Below are 24,452 nucleotides of genomic sequence, written 5' to 3' on the forward strand. Positions count from 1 at the left end.
GTGGGCTAGAATGTGAATATCTTCCAAATCCAAAACCTTATTACTTAAATGTTTTTATCCTTTGCAATGATGTACAGCATTAGTATTAGTAAAAAAGAGTAACCTCCATGAAAACTTTAGTTCTCAAGAATGTACTGTTTCCCAGAACAGTAGAACATCTTCAGATGTTTAATATTTTCCAAGCAATAAACTACAGAAGCAGGTCCCTTTAGAATAAACTGTCTTTATGAACAAGTGCACTAAACCATGTGGCAAACTATATAAAAGTAGTAGAGAAGTGCCCTGATACAAACTAAAATGCTAGTTGTTTTAATAACATCAAAGATTTTATCAGCTGTTTATTAATTTTAAATGACATAACCATAAACTTGTCCATAAAAAGGAAAATATATGTGGCAATTATGTGCCCTGAGCCAAAATTCCTGTGCAATGCACTGTGCCCTCAAGTGAAGAAAAGCAGTTATGTACAATAGGCATTGCACTGCCAGCTCTTTCTGTGAAGTGGATGCAGATTCAATTCACGGCTGTTTAATCCAGCCTTTTCATTTTGGGGAAAAAAACCCCGAAACCCAAAACATGCCAATGTTTGGTTTAATTTGGCTTTATATTTCGGAGGGAAGAAGATTCTTACTACCTCTGAAAAGGTAATTAAAAATCAGATGAGAGTAAGAAATGCCTTTTCAGGGGGCACTGATCTTGTTGCCCCCAGGTGATGACCACAGCCACTGCTGGGGTAGAGCTGCTTTCTCCTGTCTGAGTGCCCTGTCCTGCCCACAGACCACAACCCCGGCCTTGGTGGGTCAGTGGGCACATCCCTGCCTGTGCTTCCCAAGTCTGTGGGCCTGTTCTCCGTTAATTTGCCTAACCTGTTGTTTTTGGCTTTCCTGTTGTGATCTGCATCGACAACCTCCTCTGTCAACAAATTCTGCAAGTTCATCACCTGTAAAAATGTGTTTTTATAGGTTTTTAACAAACATCACGGAAGAAAGATTTTCTCACTTAGGTTTATTGAAGGCCTTTTGTTTTGTAGCTCATGGTAGACATTTACATTGATATTGACTGATTCACCAAATACAATAATCTGTATTAAAATAAATTATCTAGCTATTATTTAGATGCAACTGTTCTTTCTGCACTTTTCTATAAGTCAATTGCATATCTGCATATGCAATTTAGCACAGAAGATATATCCAGTTAAATGGAAAATTAAATAGAAAAACAGAGAAATTAGAAAGTCTCACTAGGGGAGAAAATATAAACAATAAATTAATAATATCATTAATGAGCTTCCAAATTTGCATCTGCTCTGCTGCAAATACAAACATTTGTAACACATATTTTGGTTTGGTATTTTGTACCTGATTTAGAAGCAGTGAAAACCAGAAATTTACATTAAAGTACCTGTTGAGATCATGTCACAAACGTTAAGATAATGCAATAATTACAAGCTATTCCTGGCTGCAGAAAACACACCCAAAAAAATGGTTTATACATGCGTCTTAACTGGCATTAAAAGAAAACCTTTACAAAACTGCTATCATCCTAGTGATTTAGAATACAAATTTCAGGAACTTGGTAGTCAGTTAAAGCAATAAACACACAGCTACTTGTATATATATACATATATACACTTTACTGTGTATGTGCAATAGGTCCACTACAGCCTGTATAGATAGATAACTAATAGTTGGGGGTTTATTTGTTTGTTTGTGCTTTTCTTGTTGGGGCTTTTTTTTTTTTTTAATTTCAGTTCTGATGTATTTTTCTACCAACAGTAGCTAGTGAACAGAAAAGGATGAGAAAGCTTGGGTATGAGCAAGCAAAGTAGGCCTTCAGGGCAAGAAATGATACTTTTAAATGGACTCAAAGAAATTGAGTCAGATGAAGAAAAGATGAACATACACGGATAATTTTCTTATGTGGGGAAGATCTCAACTCTCTTGTCCATTTCTACCCCCTTCCATTCCCAATATTCTGATCTCTGCTTTCTCTCCTTCCTTTTGGCAATCTTCTTTCAGCTGGCACGTCACAAGGTTAATTTTAACTATAGCAATCAGTGATGTTTGGACATTGTAGTCCCTACTTAGTGTTACTATCAGAGAGGTACTGGGAATTTATGGGGTTTTTTGCATCTGACATGCCCTGATGTTTCTTTGTCTGGTTGCTACTCCTTGAGATAGGTGAAAAGCCAGACAGGAATTTCCAGCAGGAAATTCCCAGAGAATTGGAAGTTTCAACAGTTAAGCTCAGAAGTTCAATAAAGATATTATCACTAATGGTATCGAGTCAGGTAGAGTCTTTGATATGTTGATCTTCAGAGAACTTTTGGAATGTAAAAGGACAGAAGTCAGAACAGTAAAGAAGGAAAAATATGTTATAAATAGACAGCTTTGAAAAAAGGATGCAGAGATAATAAGACTTCATCTTGTAATGAATGAGTCACAGAAATAATAAATACAAAGAATACTGAAAACTTCTTAAAAAAATTTCAGAAAAAGTTTTCTCAAGCTCCTCTCTCTGTATGACATTTGAAATAAGGGAAATTTAAAATTACAGTGCATCTTATATTGAAAGTGCTAGGAGATGGCTTTTGTAAAAGAACCTCTACAAAACTGTGAGAATTACAAAACCATCTTCATTTGTGCACCTGCAGTTACATGCTAAAATGCCATGCGCATAGACACACAGCAATATCCACTGCTTGTCCACCTTTCATCAGTTTATTGGGATGGAACCCACCTAACACACAGGATACAAAAAAAAATAAATTATTTGAATTATAGAAACTAAGCTTGTGAGGAGTCAGGAGTAGGCAGCTCTTTAAAGTTCATCTTATGCAGAGTGCAGTAAGGAAGGAACAAGGGACAATGTAAATGAGATCAGTGACTAATTTTCCCAGTGGTGGAACTCCTACACATTTTAACTGCAGATCAGTAAGAATATACTTGGAAGAAAAAATACCCATATTAAATAATGCCAATGGAGAGGAAAAAGTCCAACTGGCTTCAGAAGCAGTCATGGGAATATACAAGCTAAAGGGAACAAGCAGGTAAGAGGGAAAGCAGAGCTAGCATTAGTCCAAAACAGGAGATGCAGACACAGAGGGAGTCAGTGCTCCCAGTAATGAGAGACTAATCTTCCCCTATTTAGGTTGTCTTATAACGCCAGCAATAATTATTGAGCCCATACACCACTTCTTTTCATTTTTAATATCCAGTAAACTTTTTTGTCTCTGTATGTTTTAGTAAGTATTTTATGGAGATATACACTTTTCCCTTAATATATCACTCTTCTATTTCTAAAAATTTAAATATTCAAATTGAATATAAGTCTTGAGCTATGATAGCACAAAATATATTGCACCAGCTGATACAGCAGTCCCCTGGATCAGTTTTGGGTAAACAATCATCTCTTTCTGGTCTAAAACAACAGCAGTGGAACTGAAGATGCTTTTCAAGGTTAGGAATATTTCTTAGACATTAACCTAATTAGGCCATCATTTAAGAAAATCTGACCAAAATGGACACAGTTGGAGTGCAGAAGTATATTGGCAATGGAGACTGTATGTCTCTTCCATGAAACGCTTCTGTAGCTACTAACACCAACACTGAAGACAGTGTAAGAAAACTTTTGTTCAATGTAGATTGACCATATTTAAAAGAGGTGAGAAGGACTCAGATTGAACACTCCCATAAAGGTGAAAGATGTAGCTCTTCCTCCTGAAGAATTTTTTTTTATTTTGGGAAATGCCTCCTTAATTCTTTCTTCTTGCTGCAGAAATGAGATACAAATCCATTTTATTATTATCACAAGTATCACATGGGGTCACATAAAGTTCCCACCAGTCCTATTTGGAGAAATGTGAGTAGCCCAGTGTGCATCTGGTTAGAGCTCTTCATATTTCATTGAACAAGCGTATCAGGCACAGCTAAAAGGAATTTTTACTCAGTAAGTGATGCTTCTCATGTAATTGCTCTTGATAGATCCATGCCAGTTCAGCCTCCTGTGCTAAACAAACCCTTGTTGCAGCAATAACAGTACATTTATAATTAGCTCAATAAAGTCCCTTTGTTATATTGTTCTACAGATAGAAATACTGTCCTGCAAAATGAAAGACGGTTTTGAGTTGCAATTCAGAATTTAGCAAAATCTTGATAGAGCAGATGGAGGACATTAATATTAATTTACTGTGAAAGAGTAGCACAGTGATGGTGACCACAAAGAGAAACAATTAGCCATAAACTGAGCGGGCAGTGATATATATCCTTTGGAAAGCATTTGCATGTGCTGCACTGCACCTTTACATTTTTGCTGGGTGGTGATAAAAATGTAGTTTCTTGTGGAATACATGGTATAACTCCCCCCAGTAACCATTATAAGGCCATCTTCTTTTGTGAACCTGTAGTTATGTGCAAAAAAATTCATGAGCGTATACACACAACATCTATAATTTGTCCAGCTATCATCAATTTATTTTTTCCAATTATGATGGCAAGCATGAATTTTCAAAAATTATATCTGCCCTCAGATCAGATGACCAACAATGTACCATCCATCTTTAGTATGTGCCCTAGAAACTCCTTGTGAAATAGCCTCACATTATAGACAAAGCAATGTAGTCCTAGAGTCTAGGTTACATAAAAACAGAACCCAAATCCTGTAATGACTCACCTCCTACTTCACCCCCTCATTGCTTTGCTTTACACAAGTCGGGAAGGGCTGACTTTTCCAGAGTGCTGGCAGACATATCAAAGTGACATCAGCAAACACTCCATTATCACTATAAATGTAAATTGTAAAATAGAACATTGATTTGGGTTGGAGGGGACCTTAAATACCATCCCGTCCCAACCCCACTGCCATGGGCAGGGCACCTTCTGCTAGAACAGGTTCCTCAAGCCCCATCCAGCCTGTCCTTGAACACTTCCAGGGATGGGACACCCACATCATCTCCAGGCAACCTGTTCCAGTGTCTCACCACCCTCACAGTAAAGAATTCCTTCCTAACATTTAATCTAAACCCACCATCTTTCAGTCTGAACTAATTCTCCCTTTTCCCGTCACTACACGCGCTTGCAAAACGTCCCTCACCGCCTTTCTAGTAGTCTCCCATCCGTACTGGGATAAGTAAGTCATCCCCTGGCGGAGCTCAAGGCCGTGTCCTCTCATCCTGTCCCTAATTAGCTGCCTGAGAGCACAGGCGGATCCCACCCGGCTACACTCCCGCAGGAAGGTGCAGATACTCGGAACTTTAGGTCCCTCCCTCGCCCCCCGCCGCCATCCTGGCCCGCGGGCGCGACGCGGGGCCTCATGGGAACTGTAGTTCCCTGCGCTCTCGCCGGCGGGCCGCGGGGCGATGAGCGTTCCCGGCGTGCTTCGCGCGCAGCGCCGGGCGGCGGGCTCGGGGCGGAAGCGGGCGGACTACATTTCCCGAGGTGCTCCGCGGGCGGCTGCCGCCGGGCGGGCGGGCGGCGGGTCGGCGCGGCGGTTGAATGCGGCGGGCGGAGCGGCGCGATGGAGCTGTCGGCGCTCGTCAGGAAGCTCGGTAAGGGCTCCGCTCCCTCCCGGGCCCGCCGCCTTCGTGGAAAGGGAAACTGTGGCACGGCACCGCTCTGCGGGAGCCCGGCCGCCCCTGCCCGGCCTCCGCCGCCCCTCTCTGCCTGCTGCTGTTCCCTCCGCTCCCCGCAGCAGGCGTGGAGGGGGCGGCGGCGCTGCCCTAGGGGGGCACGCTTCCATAAGGAAATGCCAGGAGCTTCCCCTTCAGACACGGTGCCTGTCCCTTATTCAGTGCGTTTGGGTAGTTTTTTGTTCTGTTGGAGCTCACTCACAACATACTCTGGTGGAGGTTCCGCTACCAGGTTTGATCAGTAGAGGCGCATTTGGCAGCGGCTTGTAGCAGTACATCTTATAATGTCTCACCGCTTTATAATCAGGCGAACGCACTTGATGAGGTTGTTGCTGGTATGAGTGCTAATCGTATTTGTCTTCCTGGTAGGCATAATTCTGGCGGCTTGTAAGCTGGCTTTTTTTCACTGCTTCTCTGGCAGCGTTCTGTTTCTGCAAATAAGAAAAAAGTTACGTCAAATAATTTTATGGGTTTCTTAATCCCTTTTTTTTGGGCAGGTCATGAACTGACAGAGATAAGAGAGCGATCTTTGAAGACTATTCTGTTTAAACTAGACCACAACTTGATTTCCTATGCTGATCTGATCCACGAAAAAGCGCTTTTTCGGAACCTTTTGGAGTGGTTCAATTTCCCAGTTGTACCAATAAAAGAGGAAGTATTAAATTTTGTGAACAGTTTGATCAAGGTATGACATACTAGCATTCATTTATTTTTAAACTGTATGTTTTTAGAATGCTGAAGCTAAATAAAGCTGGATAACACTTGACTTTGTAACTCCGTGTAAGGAGATTTTTAAAGTATTTTACAAAGACTGGAATAATAAAGCCACTGTGTGTATACCAAAAGTAAAACAAATTCAGTGACTTCAAGTGGATGAGAGAGCTGAGAAAAATCTTTTTTTCTGGGTTTCTGCTTCAGTTTCTTAGCTTCTTCAATTTCTCAGCTTCTTCAGTTACTCCTCTAGTGCTTCATTTTTAACTTGGAGTGTGATTTGCAGCTAAGCATTTGCATTGTTCCCGGAAAGTAAAGATTTGAACATTGTTGCAACTGGTTTGAGAAGATGTTACAGAAACTTCAGATAGCTCAGATTTTTACATTCTCGTGTTTTAATCACTGAACTGCAAGTATGCAGAGCTAAAAAAACACCCATCCTTGATACTGACAGATGGATGTCAGGGTTTAACAGCAGCAGCCAAGCTCCACACAGCTGCTTGCTTACACCCTTCCAGTGACACTGGGGAGAGAATGGGATGGGTAAAAGGGAGAAGACACATGGGTTGAGACAAAGGTGGTTTCATAGGAAAAGCAAAAGCTGCATGCACAAGCAAAGCAAAACAAGAGATTAATTCACTACTTCTCATGGGCAGGTGGGTGTTCAGCCATCTGCACGAGAGCACGGCATGTAATAGTGACTTAAGAAGTGACTCCAAATGTCCCCCCTTCCTCTTAATTTTACTCCCTTTATAGACTGAGCATTTGGAACTTGAGCTGTTGGAACTAGATGATCTTTAAGGTTGCTTCCAATCCAGGCCTTTTTGTGATTCTGTGGTATGGAATATCCCTCTGGTCAGTTGGGGTCACCTGTCCTGGCTGTGTCTCCTCCCAAACTCCCCTGTACTGTCAGATCCCTTGCCAGGACAGCAGAAAATCCTTTGGTTCTGTGTAAGCCCTGCTTAGCAGTAACAAAAATATCTCTTTGTTATCAACCCTGTGTTCAGCACAAGTCCAAAACACATCCCTGTGCCAGCCACTGGGAAGAAAATTAACTCTACCTCAGCACAATCATCTAAACGAATAAAGGCAAACTAAACTTAAGAATTTCAATTATTTTCTTTCTTCCCCCTGCTGCTCTCTATTCTCTGCCCCCAGCCAGAGACCTTAAGACTCTTCAAACTAACTTTGTCAGTTATTTGTCTTAATGTAGCATCCACCTGCTGCCCAGAAAATGATTGGAATTGGTGCAGTGGAATTCTTCTCTCAGCTCCGCTCCGACGTGGATCCAAATTTACAGGCCATAATTGATGGGATTGTGGATAGACTGTTCTTTCTTTCTTCTGAACTCCCTTATAGTTCTTCAGTATGTTATCAAACTCAGTCTCAGCCTTCAGCAGATGAACCAGGTAAATTATCTCTTTTGAACTGTAATTTATTTTACATTAAAATAAAACAAATGAAAAGGCTATGAGAAGCTGATGTTTTCTGGCATAGTAGGTGAATTATTCCTGAGAGATCAGTGAAGTGTGTTTTAACCAGATTCTACCAGAGACTGTGTGACCTTACCTAAATCACCTGGTGGAATTCCTGTAATGGAATTCCGTATCCATTTCCTCAGTGTATAAAATCTGTTTTCTATAATGTACAAAGAGCATGACACAACTTCCAAGGACAGCTTTATGGTAGCAAGTGTGTAGCAACTTCAAATAAATCTGTAATTTGGCCAGTATGCTTTACTGCTATTCTTTGCATAGTAGTCTCTATCTTGGAAAGCAATTCAAGTCCTGTGAGAAGAAAAAAGAAAAAGAAAAAACAATAGTTGATCCTAATAGAATGATTTTTGAAACTACAGTAGCTGTATGCTCTATGTACTTAGTATTGGATAACCATTTGTCATAGAAGAATACATAAACTTTCTTTAAAATGTCACATTAATGTGTGAAGTGCTATTGCTTGCATCTGTTACCTAGCTCATTATCTGTCTGCTACAATGATTTACATTTCCTCCTAGATGTAGTCTAACCCATTTGGTTCTCCTCTTCTGCCTTAAAAATTTTGGAACAGAGTTTGGAGGAGAAAATTACATATCATATTACATTACCTCCTGCTTATTGTGGAAAAGACAGTGCTGTTACAGTGTGTGTAGCACTAATGACCACACCTCTGTCACCCATGCTGTGCAGTCACAGAGATAAAAGTAATTTTTTGGTGGTTTCTGCCACCCCTCTAATGCTTGGAGATTTAATTCACTAGAACTATGTGCCTTGTGATTAATGTTTAATATTTTTCCTTCCTATGCCCACACAGGGGCATATTTTTACTTAATGTTTCTACTGTATGGAGAAGAATAGTCTTCTACATGTGCATTCTTAAATTATGTATTTCTGAAACTACTCGGTTGAAGGTGTTTATACTGTAAATTGTATGCATGTGTGGATGGAATAATTCTAATGCTTCCTAGCAGGAGTGTTGTATTTTTCTTTCTGTTTCAACTTCAGTTACTGGAAAAAATTACTCTAAACTAATAACCTGGCATTATTTAGTTTGATCCTTTGAACCAAATGCTATGGTCTGGAGAGATTGCTTTTAGAGTTATTTCTTGTGTATTTTTTATACAGTTTGCATATGAATGATATAGGGCAAAATACATTTATACAAGAGGGCAACTTTCTAGGTGATCTAAGAGGACAGCAGTTAGGTAGAAAAAGGTTTTAAGTAATTAATTAAAAAAAGTTAATTTTATTACTACAGAGGTAGATTCAAGAAAAGCCCTTTATTTGGCTGGCAGTCCTCCATCAGGTAACACATTTTGTCTAATTGTTTTTGCTATTGTCTGTATGGCATGCTAGTTAGTGTAAAAAAATGGAGAAAAATGTGCCCTTTACAGTTGCAGAATATGGTTATAAAAAATAAACATTGTCACACTGTTTCTACTCCATTTTTCTGATCATCTGAGACTATTTTATCCTATTAAGGAAACTAATTTAAAACTCAAGAGCAAGAGAGAGGTAGTTAAGGAAAAGCATGAAAATAAATGGAGGGATTCTTTTGTGTGTGTGCATTTTTTAAACTTACCCCTTTTTTCATTTTAGTCCTGCCTCAAGAGGAATTATTCACTGGATATTTTTGTCAGAGTAGAAGTCATCTGCCGCAGTTAGAAATATCTCCCAAAAGAACAGTTGGTATGTGTAGTTATAAAAGAATATGTTAATTACAGAAAGAGCTTAGAGTTGTAATTTAGATGGAATTCCATTACAAATGTGGATAGCAAAATTGGCTCTTCTTTTTCCTTTTGTTATTCCGTGAAATCTAACACCACAGAAGGTACAATTATAATGCTTATAAAAATGACATTCATCTTAATAGATATTTCCCTTTTCCAGTAAATAGTGTAGCTCATTGGAATATCTAAAGTACATTGGAAAGCGGTGCAATTTAAAAAATTATTTAAATTGTCGCTGTTTTCCAGATGGTCTGTGTTTCATAATCAGAAGTGGCTTAAAGGATCAAGTACCTTTCATTTCAACAAAACTTAGTCTGAAGTATCTTTCTACTTTTTAGAAACTGATCTGGGTGCTAGGAGATTCTTTGCTTTGTATTTAAATGAAAACCAGTGTTATGATTTGATTTTTTTTTTTTTTTGTCAAATGATATGAAGTGTTGCACAGTAAACCACAGACCAATAATATTTTGGCAAGTCTTTGCCTGTACCAGTATACTGGTAGCAGTTCACAGGAGAGTTTCTTATTTAAAATACAGTATGGTGCTGAGATCTAGATTTTAAAATATGACTTTGCAGTTATTGTTGGTGAATCATCAGTTAAGTTTTTAGTAGCATATCAACTGTCTTAGGAATTGCACAATAATTATTACAAACTTTTAAGCTAGAAATAGCTTTAAAGTTATTTTCTTTAAAAAGTTATTATGTATCATAATTTTGTAAGAACAATAATTTCTACTGCTTGAAGAGTAAAACCATGAAGTGAATTTTTCATTTTTAGACATCATGCTAATGGATAAAATATTCTTTAGCAGCAGATAAAAAATTATAATTTGATTGAAAGCATGATGTGGCAGTTTGAGTATTCTTCCACTAATGCTGTGTTCATTATTTGCTAAAGGTTTCTTCAATAAACATATTTCATTTGGATTTGATATGACCTTAGTGGTGTTTTGGTATTTCTGAAAATTCTAAAAGCATTTGAGTTTGTGCAGGCCTATATTTACTAAAATATATTTCTGTGTAAGATAGTATATTGTTTATAAGTTTTTTACTTTGCCTTAAATGTATACAATATAATATTTCTATAAAATATATTTCAAGACATCCGCTCTGTTTTTTTTGCAGTGAAATGCTTGAAATTTTCCACCTTTCCTTGGCTAACTCTGACTTCCACAGATAGACATGTTCTTTCATCAAATGAAAGGTGCAGTAATAGAAACATTACATTTTCCTTGTAGTTTTTCCTTTTCAGGAATAGTGGCTGTAAATTTCTGTCCTTCTGCATCATGAGGTTGTTCTTGTGAAAGAACAATAGTAAACCCAATGAGCTAGCTTTGATAAATGAACTGGGCTAAAGCTGGGCACTGTCACTCTCCAATTTTTGTGTTTAAATCAGAGTGTCTTTGGGTCTTTTGTTCATGTTACTTTAGTCTGTATTTTTAATTTCTTAAGTGGATCAAAGATTTCTTTCAGCTAATAATAGAACAAGCTGAAATAAAATCGTTATTTACTTTACCCCCATGACCAGTTGGTAGGAAAATCCCCACTATCAGTAGCAGCTTTAGGCCAGTGAGTTCAGGTATGGGGCCTTATCCAGGCATTGAGTCATTCCAACTGTCTTTCTCCAGTGACTCTTTTTTTTTCTTTAATTTAGAAAAAGTGTTTGAGGTGCCCCAAGGGAGAGGGAGAATTCTGTAGTTGGGATTCCTTATGAGTTGTTAAAGATCTTGGATAGATTTCTAGCATGGTGGGTTTTTTTTGGTGTTTTTTTTTTTGGGTTTTTTTTTTTTGGTGTGTGTTTGTTTTTTCCTTTTGAAATATTTCTGAAGCTGGAGAACCTGTTTAATGTTTAATTTCCTTTATGCCAGAGTATAGAAGAGGAAGACAGATTTGTAACACTGGACATATTTGATTTTTTTACAGTGGTTTCAGAAACAGTAGTTTCTGAAACAATTGGAAAAAATGAAGTAGCCTATCCTAAAGATTCTTATAATTTACTAATATTGATCTTAGAGAATAGCTAATAAATTTCTCCCTTTTATGGAATTTCCCACTTATGTAATGCAAGTGCTTTTAAGTTATACATGAGCCCTAGTAATGAAAGAAACTTTCTTACTGGTATGAGTTACATTACTTGCTATATACCACTGAGATAATCATTAGCTTCACAGGGAATTTCCAGTAGTTCTTATTTTAATTTCAAATTCAGAATCAATATTTATTTCTCTTTTTGTAACCAAATTTTACTTGTGGGAATTGTGTATGTTCTTTATTGTGTATAGGATTCATATAGCTAAGGAATAATTCAACTGAAAAATTATATGGCAATAGAATTACAGGGATTTTTTTTTCATTAGATTCTTCAGTGTTGTTATAACTTTCTTGTAAAGACTTGTTCAGGCTAATAATTGCTGGTTGGTTTTCTTTTAATTTTAATACATATTTAAATATGAACTTGTAGCTCTTTGAGAAGTAACAACCAAAGTTTAATTTGGAGTACATGTGAGCTTCTTCAGGATGTGATTATGCAAGATTTTCCTGCAGAGATCTTCCTTCAAAGGCCAAAGATTGTACAGGCAAGAATTCACATAAAGTTTAAAGTTTTTATTGGTATAAGCTTTGCCAAGGATGAATTGATGCAAATGATTAAATTAGTTTTGTAAATAAAATAATTGAACAGGAGTACCTTGATGTTAACTCCAGGTGCATAAGAAAGGGGACATTGGCTATATATTGCAGTTTTAAAGTTTTTTGCTTGTAACAATGTATATTGCTAATCACTAATGAAGTGTTTTCTGAAGTAATACTTTGTTTCTTCTGAATTAGATAAATTTGTGTGGCTGTTGTCTGCACACCCTGTAATGGGCTCCCATAATGAAAGTGGTGACTTTATTGGAAATATAGTTTGAAACTTGGCTTCTTCTTTAGGCCTGGTGGTTTTGCATTCAGTAATGTAACAGTAGTTGAGCTTATTTATTCTTTGCTGTGATTTTGAAAACACTTGGAAACGTTTTTGAACTATATTTAGTGTAAGACTTGGTGGCATGGTTGTTCATGACAATTATTAATGCTGAGGTCTTGATGTTGGTGGTTTTTTCTTTTCAGAGCCTTTTGTCTCTTCTAAACTTGGCTTTTGGAGGAGATGGGAGACACCAGTTGGCTTTGCAGGCTGTGTCATGCTTGCAACAGCTCTGCGTCTTTTTGAGAAGTAGGCTTAACTTCCATAGAGATCCAAGTTTTTCTTCCTCAGAGCAAGGTGGGTGTTTTTAAGTATTTGAGATACTTAATACACTGTTGTTTTTACTACAGGTAAGATTGTCTGAAATGGCAGAAAAAAACCCCAAACCGAACCTTATAGCAAATGTAATCTTATGAAATTGTTTTGGTGTTCAGTGCTATTAATATTAATTAAGAAAAATTTGAGTACTTGCATTGTTTTAAAGTACTTATTCAGTTTTACTTTCCTCTGATTCCCCATTCATCAACTTCTCCCAGTATCCAATTGTTTGTATGTCAGCAGGGAAGGGATTTTTAACTAAAATGAAATTAAATCTGTAAAATAAAAGTGGGCAAAGTTTCAAAAAAGCTTTCAAGCTATTAGTACTTAACAATGTAGTTACTAATTTCATAAGCTATGTGAGCTTTCTCTTTTTTTTTATGCTGATGGCTAAAAATAGTTTAATCATTGTTTTGGATTTTGCAGTCATGAGGGCTGCTTCACAATGCTCTTAATGCTTAAATGTTGTAGCTTTAATGGTCTAGATTACTTATAATGGTCTTCTTGTTTCTATTTTGTCATCTGAATTGAGTCAAAGCTTCGTTTCCATAAATTGGTAGTCTGGTTCTCTTCATAAGATTGCTCCTATATTTGGTGTCTTAATAAATGGTACTGGCTGCTAATTCAGTTATAACATCAACAAGTCCAATAGCCTTACCCAGACACTGTGTTTCTATTTTTAAAACTCAAGATTTATGATTCAGCTGGAATCTTCAGTGGTGTTTGCCTTGGAATTTGATTTCCGAACTCTGCTACTTGCCAGTGGTCAGTTGTTCTAGGCCATCAGTATTTACGTGGTGTTTTTTTCCATATCCTGCCTTAGTTACTTTTACTGCTTACTATGTAGTATCTTTCAGAATAATGGATACTTCTAAGGGAAAATATGTTCTTTGTGTTACATAAAGGCACAGCTTCCCAGAATTCATCTATATCTTACTGTCAAGAAGCAAGAGGTGCTCCTCGTTCTCAGAATCCATCACCTGGAGGCAGTAGTCCTCGGCCCTCTGTAATTGGACGGACAGTTCAGCGTCCTAGAGGAGATGGTCAAGATTGGGATGCAGTATCTTCTAGGTGAATGAAGCAGGAAATAACTTACCCTTCATTTAAAAACATTTTAATATAGGATTATATTATCAGCTCCTTTGTCCGTGTGGATTGTTGCAATGGTTTTGGTAACTTGTGAAGATTCAAACCATGTTTATGAATTAAACCTTTCTTGAAGTGGTGTTCGGAATACATAAAAACATTTCTACGTTTTGTACCCAACCACCATATCAAACAAAGTCTCTTCCTATCAGCTGTTATTGCTCGTGCATGTATCTGTCAGACACAGAAAAGCATTTATTCAGTCTATTGCTGGAAAGTCAGGGATTTTTCTTTTTTTCAGCAGATGACCTCATAAGTTCTTTTAAGTGGAATGGCCATCCCGTAGGTAACAGTATTTAGTATTGTCAAAAATGCTATGCTGTATAAAGATTTCTATTGAAGTCTTTAAAATTTGTTGTTAAATGTGACAACAAATTTCAGTTCTATAACATGTAAATATTTTACTCTTATATGAAATTATAAATTATCTGTATACCGTCAAAATGTTGAAGTTTTTGTGTGTGGTTTTGTTGCTTGTTTGGCCCGACTTAAAGCTGCTGTTCAAGTACCAATGTCTCCTAGAATGTGGAATTTTAAAAGTCCCCGTAAATCTGTGTGCTTGTTGGTAGTTCATTTGAGTCCCTGTGATGTATGGGCTAGTGGTTGAGTACCTCTTAGGTATTTAAATAGACTGTGATGAGAACAGCTCAATTGTAAATACATCTTGACAGTCATATTAAAAAGTTATTTTTATTGGAGTCTAATATATTAATTTTTATCATGTAACTGATGTGGCACTGTCAATGAATTCCAGGCTTTATGCCTTCTAGGCCCTGGCCGTTTTCCGCAGCTGAACAGTTAACAGTTTAATAGCAGCTGGTGCATATTGTGCAAGAGAGAGTGATGGCCTGGCTGTCAGTCTAGAAGTGAAAGCTGCATTAGAATAAGTACCTGTTCAGGCAGTGATGAGACTTCTAGAAACCAGGGGGTGCTAATAGGGTCATTTTATGAGCTGCTTATGACCGTACACCTTTATCTTCTTGCATCCTGTGTGCTACAGTAAAGCTGCTCACTGCCCACAAATCTCATTTCTTACAAAAATATAATTTAGCCCTCTGGTAGCATAAAGAACAGCATGATGTTAAATAGAAGATATGATAGAGAGAAATTACAGTAGTGTTGCTCTGACATTTCTGATTATGATAAGGAAGAGCTGCTTTTAGTGAATCTTGTCTTTTTCTATGTAATTGTAATGTAAATTTGTTTATTTATTTGTATATTGTTATTCTATATGTAACTCTTCTTTTCCTTCTTCTTTAATCTTGAGACTCTTCAATCTGTCTGTTTGTCTATTTCAAATTCTGCCTGGAAACTTAACCTTTCCTCTTCTGAATTGTTTTTGTGATTGATACCTCTCCTTCCTTTTCCTCTGGTAAGTGCAGCCAAACCCAAACTACATATTGGTGAACTCATGTGTTTTGCTTGTAGCTTTCTGTTGACTTCTTAATCAGTCAGCATTTAACTTCTTATAGACAGACATCTTTTACATTTAATTGGCCAATAGAATGTAACACAGTCATGCCACAATTCAGTTGCTTCAGCTTGTTTAATAATAAAAAAGGGAACCAACCAAAACCCACTTTTAAGTCATACAGGTTTTTAAAGGAAATCAAGATTGCTAAACATTGTTTGGGATAAGAAAACTTAAAAAAGATGTTCTGATTTTTATTAATTATAATGCTGATAGTGGAATTAGATTATGTTGAAAACTAATAAAGTTATGAACTATATATTGTTCATAATATATGAACCATATATACTGTATTTAATGATATATTCATATATCACAGATAAAATATCTAATAATTAAAAAATGTCTATAATTTAATAGCATTCTGTATACTTTGTAGTATATACTTGATTACACTTAAGGCTTTCTTGGACAAGGAAATACTTCCTGTTTTGCAGTGGATAAGGTAGTCCTAAGGAGTAAACAGAGCTCATGCTTCTTAATTTTCCTTCTAAGGATTCTAGAATGGTTTCAATATAGTGAGTATAATTCAGGCTGAAATTTGATTTATTAAGTTGTGTTGCTTCAAGCCACTGATAGATTTTGTTCATAAAAAAAAAAGAAAAGAATTTCAAATCAACTGATATTTCTCACGCAATATTGTGTTTGTTGCATGTGTATTTCTTCCAGTACAGAGTGTTAAGTGATTTTGAAGATGATTGCCAAAACATTTGGCATTCTCTTGTGTTGCTACCTGTTCTGACATTTAAAAAAAAACAACTAAACAAAATCTCCTTCTTCTTGCAACACTGGAAGATAGCAGAGAAGGTTTGGGATGGGAGGATGGATACGCTTAAGGCAGGAGTCATGAAAATACTTAATGCTGTTTTTAACATCTCTACATATGTGTTTTCTCTTTGCAAGACTTAATTATATATTTTTGTTTTATTTTTAAGTGGAAACAGTACTCAAGCAAATGCAAACTCCAGAATCTCTCTGCATTCCCCATTTGATGTAGGACATATTGACCTACCAGATACTGAAAATGAGGACATTTTGGAATTACAGATGAAGCAGCTTAGCCTTCCTCAGTTCTGTGTTTCCATCTTGGAAAATGCAATACCTCTTCTAAGAACAGGTGAGAAATTTTTGAGTATTTAACTTGCTTATCTTTCCCATCTTTAATACAAGAATACTCTTACAAAGTTGGTAGATGAGATGACTACCTCAAACAAATAAGGCACAGATGACTGCTGATGTCCTGTGGCTAGTTGCAGCAGGGACTTTGTTCAGGTCACAAAGCTTGAATCTTCTGACTGATTTCCAGAATTGCTGCAGAAATTTTAAGTGTTTTTTACTGACAGTGGCAGGAAGTCAATATATAGTGGAAAAATGGTGTGTCAGGATAAAATGGCATTCAGGAAGATGGAAAAATGACCACTCTTAACCAAAGGCGTTCTCCAAAGGATCTGTTTAAGTACAGAGTTTTCCTCCTGCTCAAGAAATAATATACAAACATTCTAGTGAAAGGCTTGTTTTTATTCTTACAAATGCAGTAAGAAATGGTTTAAGGAACACAAGTAATCTAATTGCAAATTTTAATTTATAGAGGTTCTAAATTGCAAAGCCCTTTTGGAGGACAATCTTTTTGCTCTGAGGTTGCCTAAAATGATATTTAGCTGTAAAATGTAATGTAATTCAAAACAGGTAGTGGTTAATGTGGTCAAGGTTTTAAATATAGGAGCTGGAAATGTGCATCTATGTATGACTAGGATACTGAAAGTTAGAGGCTTCAACTTATACACATTTCATAGAATTATTATGAAAATTATTCAATTCTTTTTGTTTTGTTATAAACCAACTAAAATGAATTAAAGTTTGGTTTTTCCCTTTCATAATAATGGTATTTAAATATTAATTAATCACAAGCACATTCATGACTTCTAGCATCTTTTATTTATAATGTAAAACTGCAGAAAATATATTTGCTATCTTTTCCATTTCTGGTGCCTGTCATTTCAAGTTTCACTTTCTGCAGAGCTAAAAGACATTTTTTCTACATTTCAAGGTTCTTTCTTTCAATCTTATCATAGAATTAAAATAGTTTTACTTTCTGAAAAGGTGGACCTGTCTTTGTTTAACTTCCACTTAGGTTTTTCACACTTCTTTAACTCTCCTTGGTGATATTTCTTCATTCTTCCACTGTGCTGTAATGAGGCACAGATTGTAAGGAAACTAATATTTTTATCCTGTTCCTGTTGATCTGAAAGCCTGTGATCTGAAGGCACACTGTGAGACAGTGTGATGTTGTGAGACAGTAACACACAGTTTCTCATGCGGTTATATTTTTGGTTGTTGCCTTTGGTAAAATCAACAGGCATTTTTATGAACATTATTATCAACTTTTATGGTGTAGTGTAAATTTTAATCTAGATGTTTAAATTACTGGGTAAAGAAAAAACCAGTAAGCTTATTGTAAAATTTGCTGCCTTTTCTTTTGCAATATGATGTGTATTTTAGTTAAGCTTCAATTCTATTCTTTGTGAAATTGTTCATTGGAATTTTTCTTCCTTTGTGCTGATCTGCCTTGTAAGCAAAGTCATTGCAGAAATCAGTAGTAGTGTGGACTTGTTTTGGTTTTGTGGGGGTTGTTTTGGTGTGGGTTTTTGGTGTTTTTTTTTTTTTTTGTTGTTTTTGTTTTTGTTTTTTTTGTTGTTAAATTGGAGAGATGTATTAAATTAAATTGGCCTAAAACCAATGGAAAACAGAACTTCTGTGAGATAAGTAAAACCAATTACAAAAAGGCTTTGTGCCATTTTCTGTCATTTCTCACCCAAAGCAGATCACTGAAGCTACAAATTGCAAAAGGTGTGGTCATTATCACTACATATCTAGTCACATAAGAGATAAAAATTTTTTCCTCAAGTATATCAACAAGGCTTCCACAGTGTGTAAAATTTACAAGAGATAGAAAAATCCACAAAGAAATTAATGTTTAATTATAACAAACAAGTAGAGCTTTATCTTTTTCAAACAGATTTTGTTTTGAAGATTTTGAGGGATGCAGAATTTTTATCTTAGTTAAAAGATACATTGAAAATTCAATGCTGTTGTGTGAAATCCATCTATGACTTTAAATAGAAACATACCATCAACAAGTAACTAAGCCAACAGTAGCACTACATTGATTATTTAAGGAAAACTGTCACCGTATGGTTCCTTAAGATGTCAGACAGTTTTGGCATCTTCGCTTGTGTGAGGTTGAAAATATTTGGTCTGGCTCCAGATATTCTGCCTTGTTCTTCACAAAACCTTCTAACTCCTCTGTTTTCTCATTATCTGGGTACATTAGGAGGAGGTTTATATTTGTAGTAAATGTAGGCTGTAGATTTCTAAGCTGAGGCCAAGTTTCTTTGTGGTCACATATTCAAGTTTAAAATTGTACAAGGGATAAAAGTTACTAATGGACCAGATTAGCCTTGTTATTAAAAGACATTCAGAAGAAGAAATGAAAATTAATAAATACCAGCCTACAAGGAAAAGGGAAACTATTATAGAGAATTGTGCAAGTAGCTTAAGTGGGGGGTTATTAATCTCTTTGTCTTTTAAAAGATCTCAAACAAAATAATCTGTGAAGAAAGGTACCTCTATACCAAAAATGCAGATCAATGGGAATAGGTAATATATACAGAAGTTTTGTAACACTGTTGTCTGGATGGGGGCAATTAGTGACTTTATTATGAACTTTAAAAAAGTCTGTAATCAGATTTACAGCTGTAGTAAAGTTCATGATTATTTTCTTAAATTTTGTGATAGGTTTTAAGGAAGTTCAGGTTTTTTCTAAGTATACAATTTCTTTAATAGGGTGACTTTGGCTGGTTGTTGTCTTCTCTGATTCAGAGCTATTAGTTGTTGAGGACAGTTAGCATTAGTTTTGTAGAAGCATATAGGAAAATTAAAATAACAGAATTTCATATGAGTAATAATCCCTTGTTTATTTTCAGTGGTGTCTTCTGAATATCAAAACAATATTTTGTATATATTTGAATTTATCCTTTAATTTGTGGTTTTTTTGTAGGCAGTAGAAGAGTGACAATGGAAGTTCTTGAATTGCTTGTTGAAGACATGTCCCTTATTGGTGATGCTATTTCTGAAAATGTTTGGGAAGATGACAGCCTTTTTGCATTGGAATTGGTGAGATTCTTCAGGTTTTGGTCAGCCATATTTCTCTCCTTTGTTAAGCTTCTGACATTTTCGGCAACAATTTGTATATCTAAGCACCTGCTGAGCTTTGTATTTGAAAATTTTAAGTAGTTTATTACTAGTTCTATTGATGGCATTTTTTAGAATGTAAGTTCTTTTACCAGACAATATTTGGAGTTTCACTTCAAGAAAATAAGCAGCCATTGAGAGAAACACATGTAGAGAAGGGAAATGGAGGGAAAAGCACTGACTGCAAATGTTGGACACCAATTTGATGTACATAAGAACTTTCCCTTTCTTTACTCCTTATAAACTGTCTGTTTAAAATTAGAGAGATAACTGTTCAGATGCAAGACTGGAATTCTAAGATACGTGCTATCCATTTCTTACACAGAAGCTATAGATCCCTGCACAAATTTCAGGTATCTTAACAATGTTGCTTAGCTGGGAAAGCAAGGAGAGGCCTTTTTGGCCCACCCGTGATTCAAAGTTTTAAGGTGCTGTTGACTAAATATTTTAAGTTGCTGAGCACAGTTGAGAGTTATTATATACATTAATTATAAAACTAGTGAAAACAGATAAAATTATTATGACTTGCTTTTTTGAAGACAAGTGAAAGCTGAAGCATAAGCTGGCATGGCTCAGGCATGTAACAAAAAAACCAGAGTTGCAGACTGAAAATTGTCTAAAGACTGGAATTAAATGTACTGTTAAATGCACTTGACTTGTTAGAATTCATGAAAATAGCACTGAATAAGAAACAATAACAGCTGCAATATTAATTAAAGCACTGCTTTAGGCTTTCCTATTCTCTATTTTATAATTGTTAATATTTAAATTTATAAGACCTATTAGTGAATGAGAATTTTTTCTTTGAATTTAATCTTCCAGTCTGTGAAAATCTATTATAATTGATCAACATCACATCAGTGCTGAAGATTCCTTGCAGAACATTTAATCTCAGAAGCTTAATATCTCTTCATCTACTTGTTTTATGATCTGAATCAGTATATTTCATTGTTTATAGACATGTCAAACTACAGTAGACTATATTATATGTATACCATACTGATTATTATTAGTAGGATAATGTTTGTTTCCAGACTACTAATAAACAAACCCCTGCAAATAAGGTAGGTAGGTAATGGTGCACAGTTATATTGATTTTTTTTTTTTTTTAAATAAGGGAGTGGAAGAAAAAAGTTTTGCTTTTTCCTATGAGAATCAATGGGGATAAAAAACTCTTTGATATTTTCAAAGCTACTGTGAATTGGTTTGGGGAGATTTTTTTCTGTTGGTGGTTTGTTTGGTTTTTTTTAAATTTTAAGTAAAGCTTTATTAGCAAGTTCAAACCAGGACTTAATATTTCCTTATTAAGACGGAACTTCAAAACAGGTAAAATTTCAGAAGGTAAAATGTGTAGTGAGCAGAAATAAAGGTGGTGGGGGGGAGAGAGAAAAGTGGGAGAGAAAAGGGGAAGGAGCAACCAGGAATGGGTAATTACTGGGCAAAGTACTTAGAACTAATAGTTAAAGTAGACTGAGGTCTAGGCCTAATGCATAGGTGACAAAAACATTGCTATGTGCTTCACAGCGTTTATGCAATTTTAGCTTATGTGGCATAATTGTGCTGATGATACTGCAGGCGCTGTGTAAAAACTGTAAATAAACAGTGATGTTTCATTTTTTTTCTAATTATTGTATTTCTGATTTTGTTTCCAGAAAGACAAATTGCTTCTGGTCTTGGGTTTGCTTGGAGAAACTATATTATATCACAAAAGCAATATAAGTACAGAACAGCCCAAGGTGATGCTGGTGCATCACAGAATGGCATTTATTAGTATTTCACTCTTCACTGTTAGATTGCTCCAAGTACTTCTCCCTGTAGAAAAGGTATGTCATCAGTAATTATGAGTGATTGTCTCTTGGTTTTGCATTTTAAGAGGGCAGCAAGAGATACCTTCCTTAGGGATGAATACTGAGAAAATAGCCTCGTTGAATAGAGAAATTAATCGGATTTGCACTGGGTGATGTATGATCACAGATGGCAATTTTGTCTGTTCTTAATTTACCAGTGTATTCTGCAGATTACAAATCTTAAAAAAAAAAAGCCAGAACATTTTTAATACAGTTTTTAAATGAATTTTTGAAATTCAGTATTTTTTTTCCTCCTCTAAGTGGTTTTTTTTTTTTTCTGATATGATGTATGGCTTGCAAGGCTCTGCTGCCCCCTGCTCGTTTGTAGTATGCATGCAAGTAAGAGTAGGATTATGTAACATGTAAAAATCATCACTCTTATTCTGATGGAATGTAGTAATCAATTACATTTTGTAAATTGGAATGATTTTAATTGTTCTTTGCTTCCAGTGCTCTTTTAAAATTCTGTGGTAGCTCTTGGGGTTTGGGGATTTTTGTTTTTTAGTGTGGAGGGAGTTTTTTGTTTATTTCAGTTGGGAAGGTCCGATGAAGTTTTTGTGTGATGGAAAGCATTAGATATTTAAACCTGAATAGGTTTCAATTTTCGACCAGTTTTTAGTGGAATGTAGCTTTTCCTGAGGATTAGTCCATTGGATTAGAAGATTTCAGTTACAGGGGGTTTGTCACAAATATTAAGTCTTGTACCTGAAAGTAAGTGTAGATGTACTAATCTAATGACTTTTCACAGTTTTTCTCTTTTATGTTCTTGTGTACATAATGTAAAGTTTCCATTCTGTGTATAACAGTTCAAACAATGTTACTGTTTTTGAGGTCAAAATTTAAGTTGAAAGCATGTACACTTTTAATTAAAAATAAAAGAAAAAGCCCAAAGCAACAAGAATACCAGTCCTTAGTTTGCAATATGATCATGTGGAATTGTAGACAGCTTTTTTAAATACAGAAATAATTGTGGTTTGTGTACTCTCTGCCATCTCGTGGCCAGACAGTGAATTGACCCTGGCCAGCAGTGTGCTGTGCCTGGATCATACACAACTTCTGTGACTGGTTGCAGGCCTGATATTAGGAGTGACATCTAAATAACTATCACTGTTAATGAAGAAAAAAGAATTCTTCATATAAAACTCATTTAATGAAATGTGTGTTCTAAATTTTAAGTAGCAGCAGTAAGGATTGTATTTGTTGAATGGCTGCAAGTGGTATTGTTGGTTTTACTGTATTTTCAGGCTGTTATTCTGACAGTTGCTTTCTTTTTCAAAGGCGAGTAAAGTTACACAAAAGAGTTTGCTGAATGCTTTGTTCCTTCTCTCACTGGATATGTCATTCTCCTTGGAATACCCAAGCATACATGAATCTGTTGCAGCCTATCTGGAGCAGATGAGTACTGAGAACTACAGTATTTATAAACAAGTTTCAGAAGCTGCATATTCAATTGAATGCACCTGTAGCTTTATGGTTGAAGTTCATAAGGAGGTGTGAAACTTTATTATGTAAAATGTTTCCTGTAGGCAAATTTCTTTCCTCACTTTGTTTTCTCTCTAGTAAAAATTAAAGTATAACATAGCAGAGGAAGATCCCCAAGTGTGAGTATTCTGTATGATACAAGGTGTAGTTAATTTATATTTGTATTTGTTAATACTAGTTATGATGTTGGTAAAAAATCTTATCTGAAGTAAAAAAAAGAAATAAACAATTGGAAATTGGAAGTAGGCACAGGACCTCTTATGAGCAAAGAAAGGAGCAGCAAAAACTCTGCTTATTATATACATATACCTGTTTATATCCTTATATATAATGTGTATTTATATATTCATACAGTACACTATTTATTTTATAGCTATTAAAATATATAGTGTGGGTGTATGTGTGTTGTTCAGGAGTTAAATATATCATTCAGAAAATTTTAAATCCCCAGTACTTTGGCAATTGCAGTTTTAGTGAACAACTACTAGACTCGCTGAGCTTTGTGTTTCACTTATGAAGACAATGGCTTTATTAATTAAGAGATTCTAGCACAGTACTGAAATATTCTTCCAAATTCTATCCAAATGGATAAGCTATTTTGCACAATACTGGTTCCATTGATACTAATATAGGTGAATAACATACAGGATATAAATATAGTGATGCCTTAAATCAGAGTTAATCTATCCTTTTTCTAGGCAGGTTCTGAAGTTAATAGAAGCATTACTTTGCTCATAAAATGCTCTTTACAATGAAATTAATTCCATCAAATTTAAATGGCTCATGTTTAATGTATTTCATTACCAAATATGTTGAAGACATATGCACTTAAATTAAAAAAAAAATTTAACTTGCTTATTAATAGTGATATGTTAAAAGTTTAATAGTTAAATCTTTTATTATATTCCTCTCGCATAAAATGCATATTGATAAAAAAATATTGATTTGAATAGTGCTAAAGTGTTCATGCTGATAGACACATTATTCCTACTGAGTTTAATTGACGTTTATTGGGACTCAGCAGCCGAAGGTCTTTCAGCTCCCCAGAACAGGTTCTAAATTTTTTTTTGTTGAAAAGTTTTGGATTAGTCATTTATAAACTCTGTGAAAGACTGGACAAAAACCTACTTAGTATTCAATTAAGATAAATTTGCAAATATTATACAGTAATATTAGATACTTTTAATTTTACTAATTTTGCTAGCTTCACTCTTTTTCTTCATTTTACTTCACAGGGGGACAAGAATCTTTCTGAATTACTAGAATTGGCAGATCAGGCTTTGAGTAGTCTACCCTTCCACCTACACTTTCCCTTGCTTCAAGAATGCATTCACATATGCTCAAATATGTGAGTATATTACTATTTAAAACTCTGCTTGAGAAAATGTGATTTCTTTTGTGGAAAAGAGAACAAT

The 24,452-nt window shown here is 35.6% G+C and overlaps 1 protein-coding gene and 1 long non-coding RNA gene across 7 annotated transcripts in view; one reads left to right on the forward strand and one right to left on the reverse strand.

Moving 5' to 3' along the window:
* Positions 1-3,529: 3,529 nt before the first annotated feature.
* Positions 3,530-5,299, reverse strand: LOC135307870 (uncharacterized). Its single transcript, XR_010368475.1, has 3 exons — positions 5,092-5,299; positions 4,672-4,780; positions 3,530-3,771 (listed from the first exon to the last, which is right to left on the reverse strand). It is a non-coding gene; the product is annotated as an uncharacterized LOC135307870 (long non-coding RNA).
* Positions 5,300-5,451: 152 nt separating this feature from the next.
* RTTN (rotatin) overlaps positions 5,452-24,452 on the forward strand; it is a 79,212-nt gene continuing 60,211 nt past the window's right edge. For 4 of the 6 annotated variants that reach the window (XR_010368498.1, XM_064432456.1, XM_064432472.1 and 1 more), the window contains exons 1-13: positions 5,452-5,545; positions 6,124-6,311; positions 7,551-7,746; positions 9,433-9,522; positions 10,689-10,767; positions 12,025-12,139; positions 12,669-12,819; positions 13,746-13,911; positions 16,393-16,574; positions 19,515-19,630; positions 21,361-21,531; positions 22,834-23,046; positions 24,273-24,385. Coding sequence is in view for 5 of the 6 variants with exons in the window: in XM_064432456.1 (XP_064288526.1) it covers positions 5,515-5,545; positions 6,124-6,311; positions 7,551-7,746; positions 9,433-9,522; positions 10,689-10,767; positions 12,025-12,139; positions 12,669-12,819; positions 13,746-13,911; positions 16,393-16,574; positions 19,515-19,630; positions 21,361-21,531; positions 22,834-23,046; positions 24,273-24,385 (1,811 nt within the window). In the remaining variant the exon portion in view is untranslated. Of the gene's footprint in view, positions 5,546-6,123; positions 6,312-7,550; positions 7,747-9,432; positions 9,523-10,688; positions 10,768-12,024; positions 12,140-12,668; positions 12,820-13,745; positions 13,912-15,254; positions 15,359-16,392; positions 16,575-19,514; positions 19,631-21,360; positions 21,532-22,833; positions 23,047-24,272; positions 24,386-24,452 lie in introns of those variants that run through there. The other 2 variants (XM_064432480.1, XM_064432488.1) reach the window with 2 other exon arrangements.

The sequence above is a fragment of the Passer domesticus genome, chromosome 1 (genome assembly GCF_036417665.1).
Source record: "Passer domesticus isolate bPasDom1 chromosome 1, bPasDom1.hap1, whole genome shotgun sequence".
Taxonomy (NCBI): domain Eukaryota; kingdom Metazoa; phylum Chordata; class Aves; order Passeriformes; family Passeridae; genus Passer; species Passer domesticus.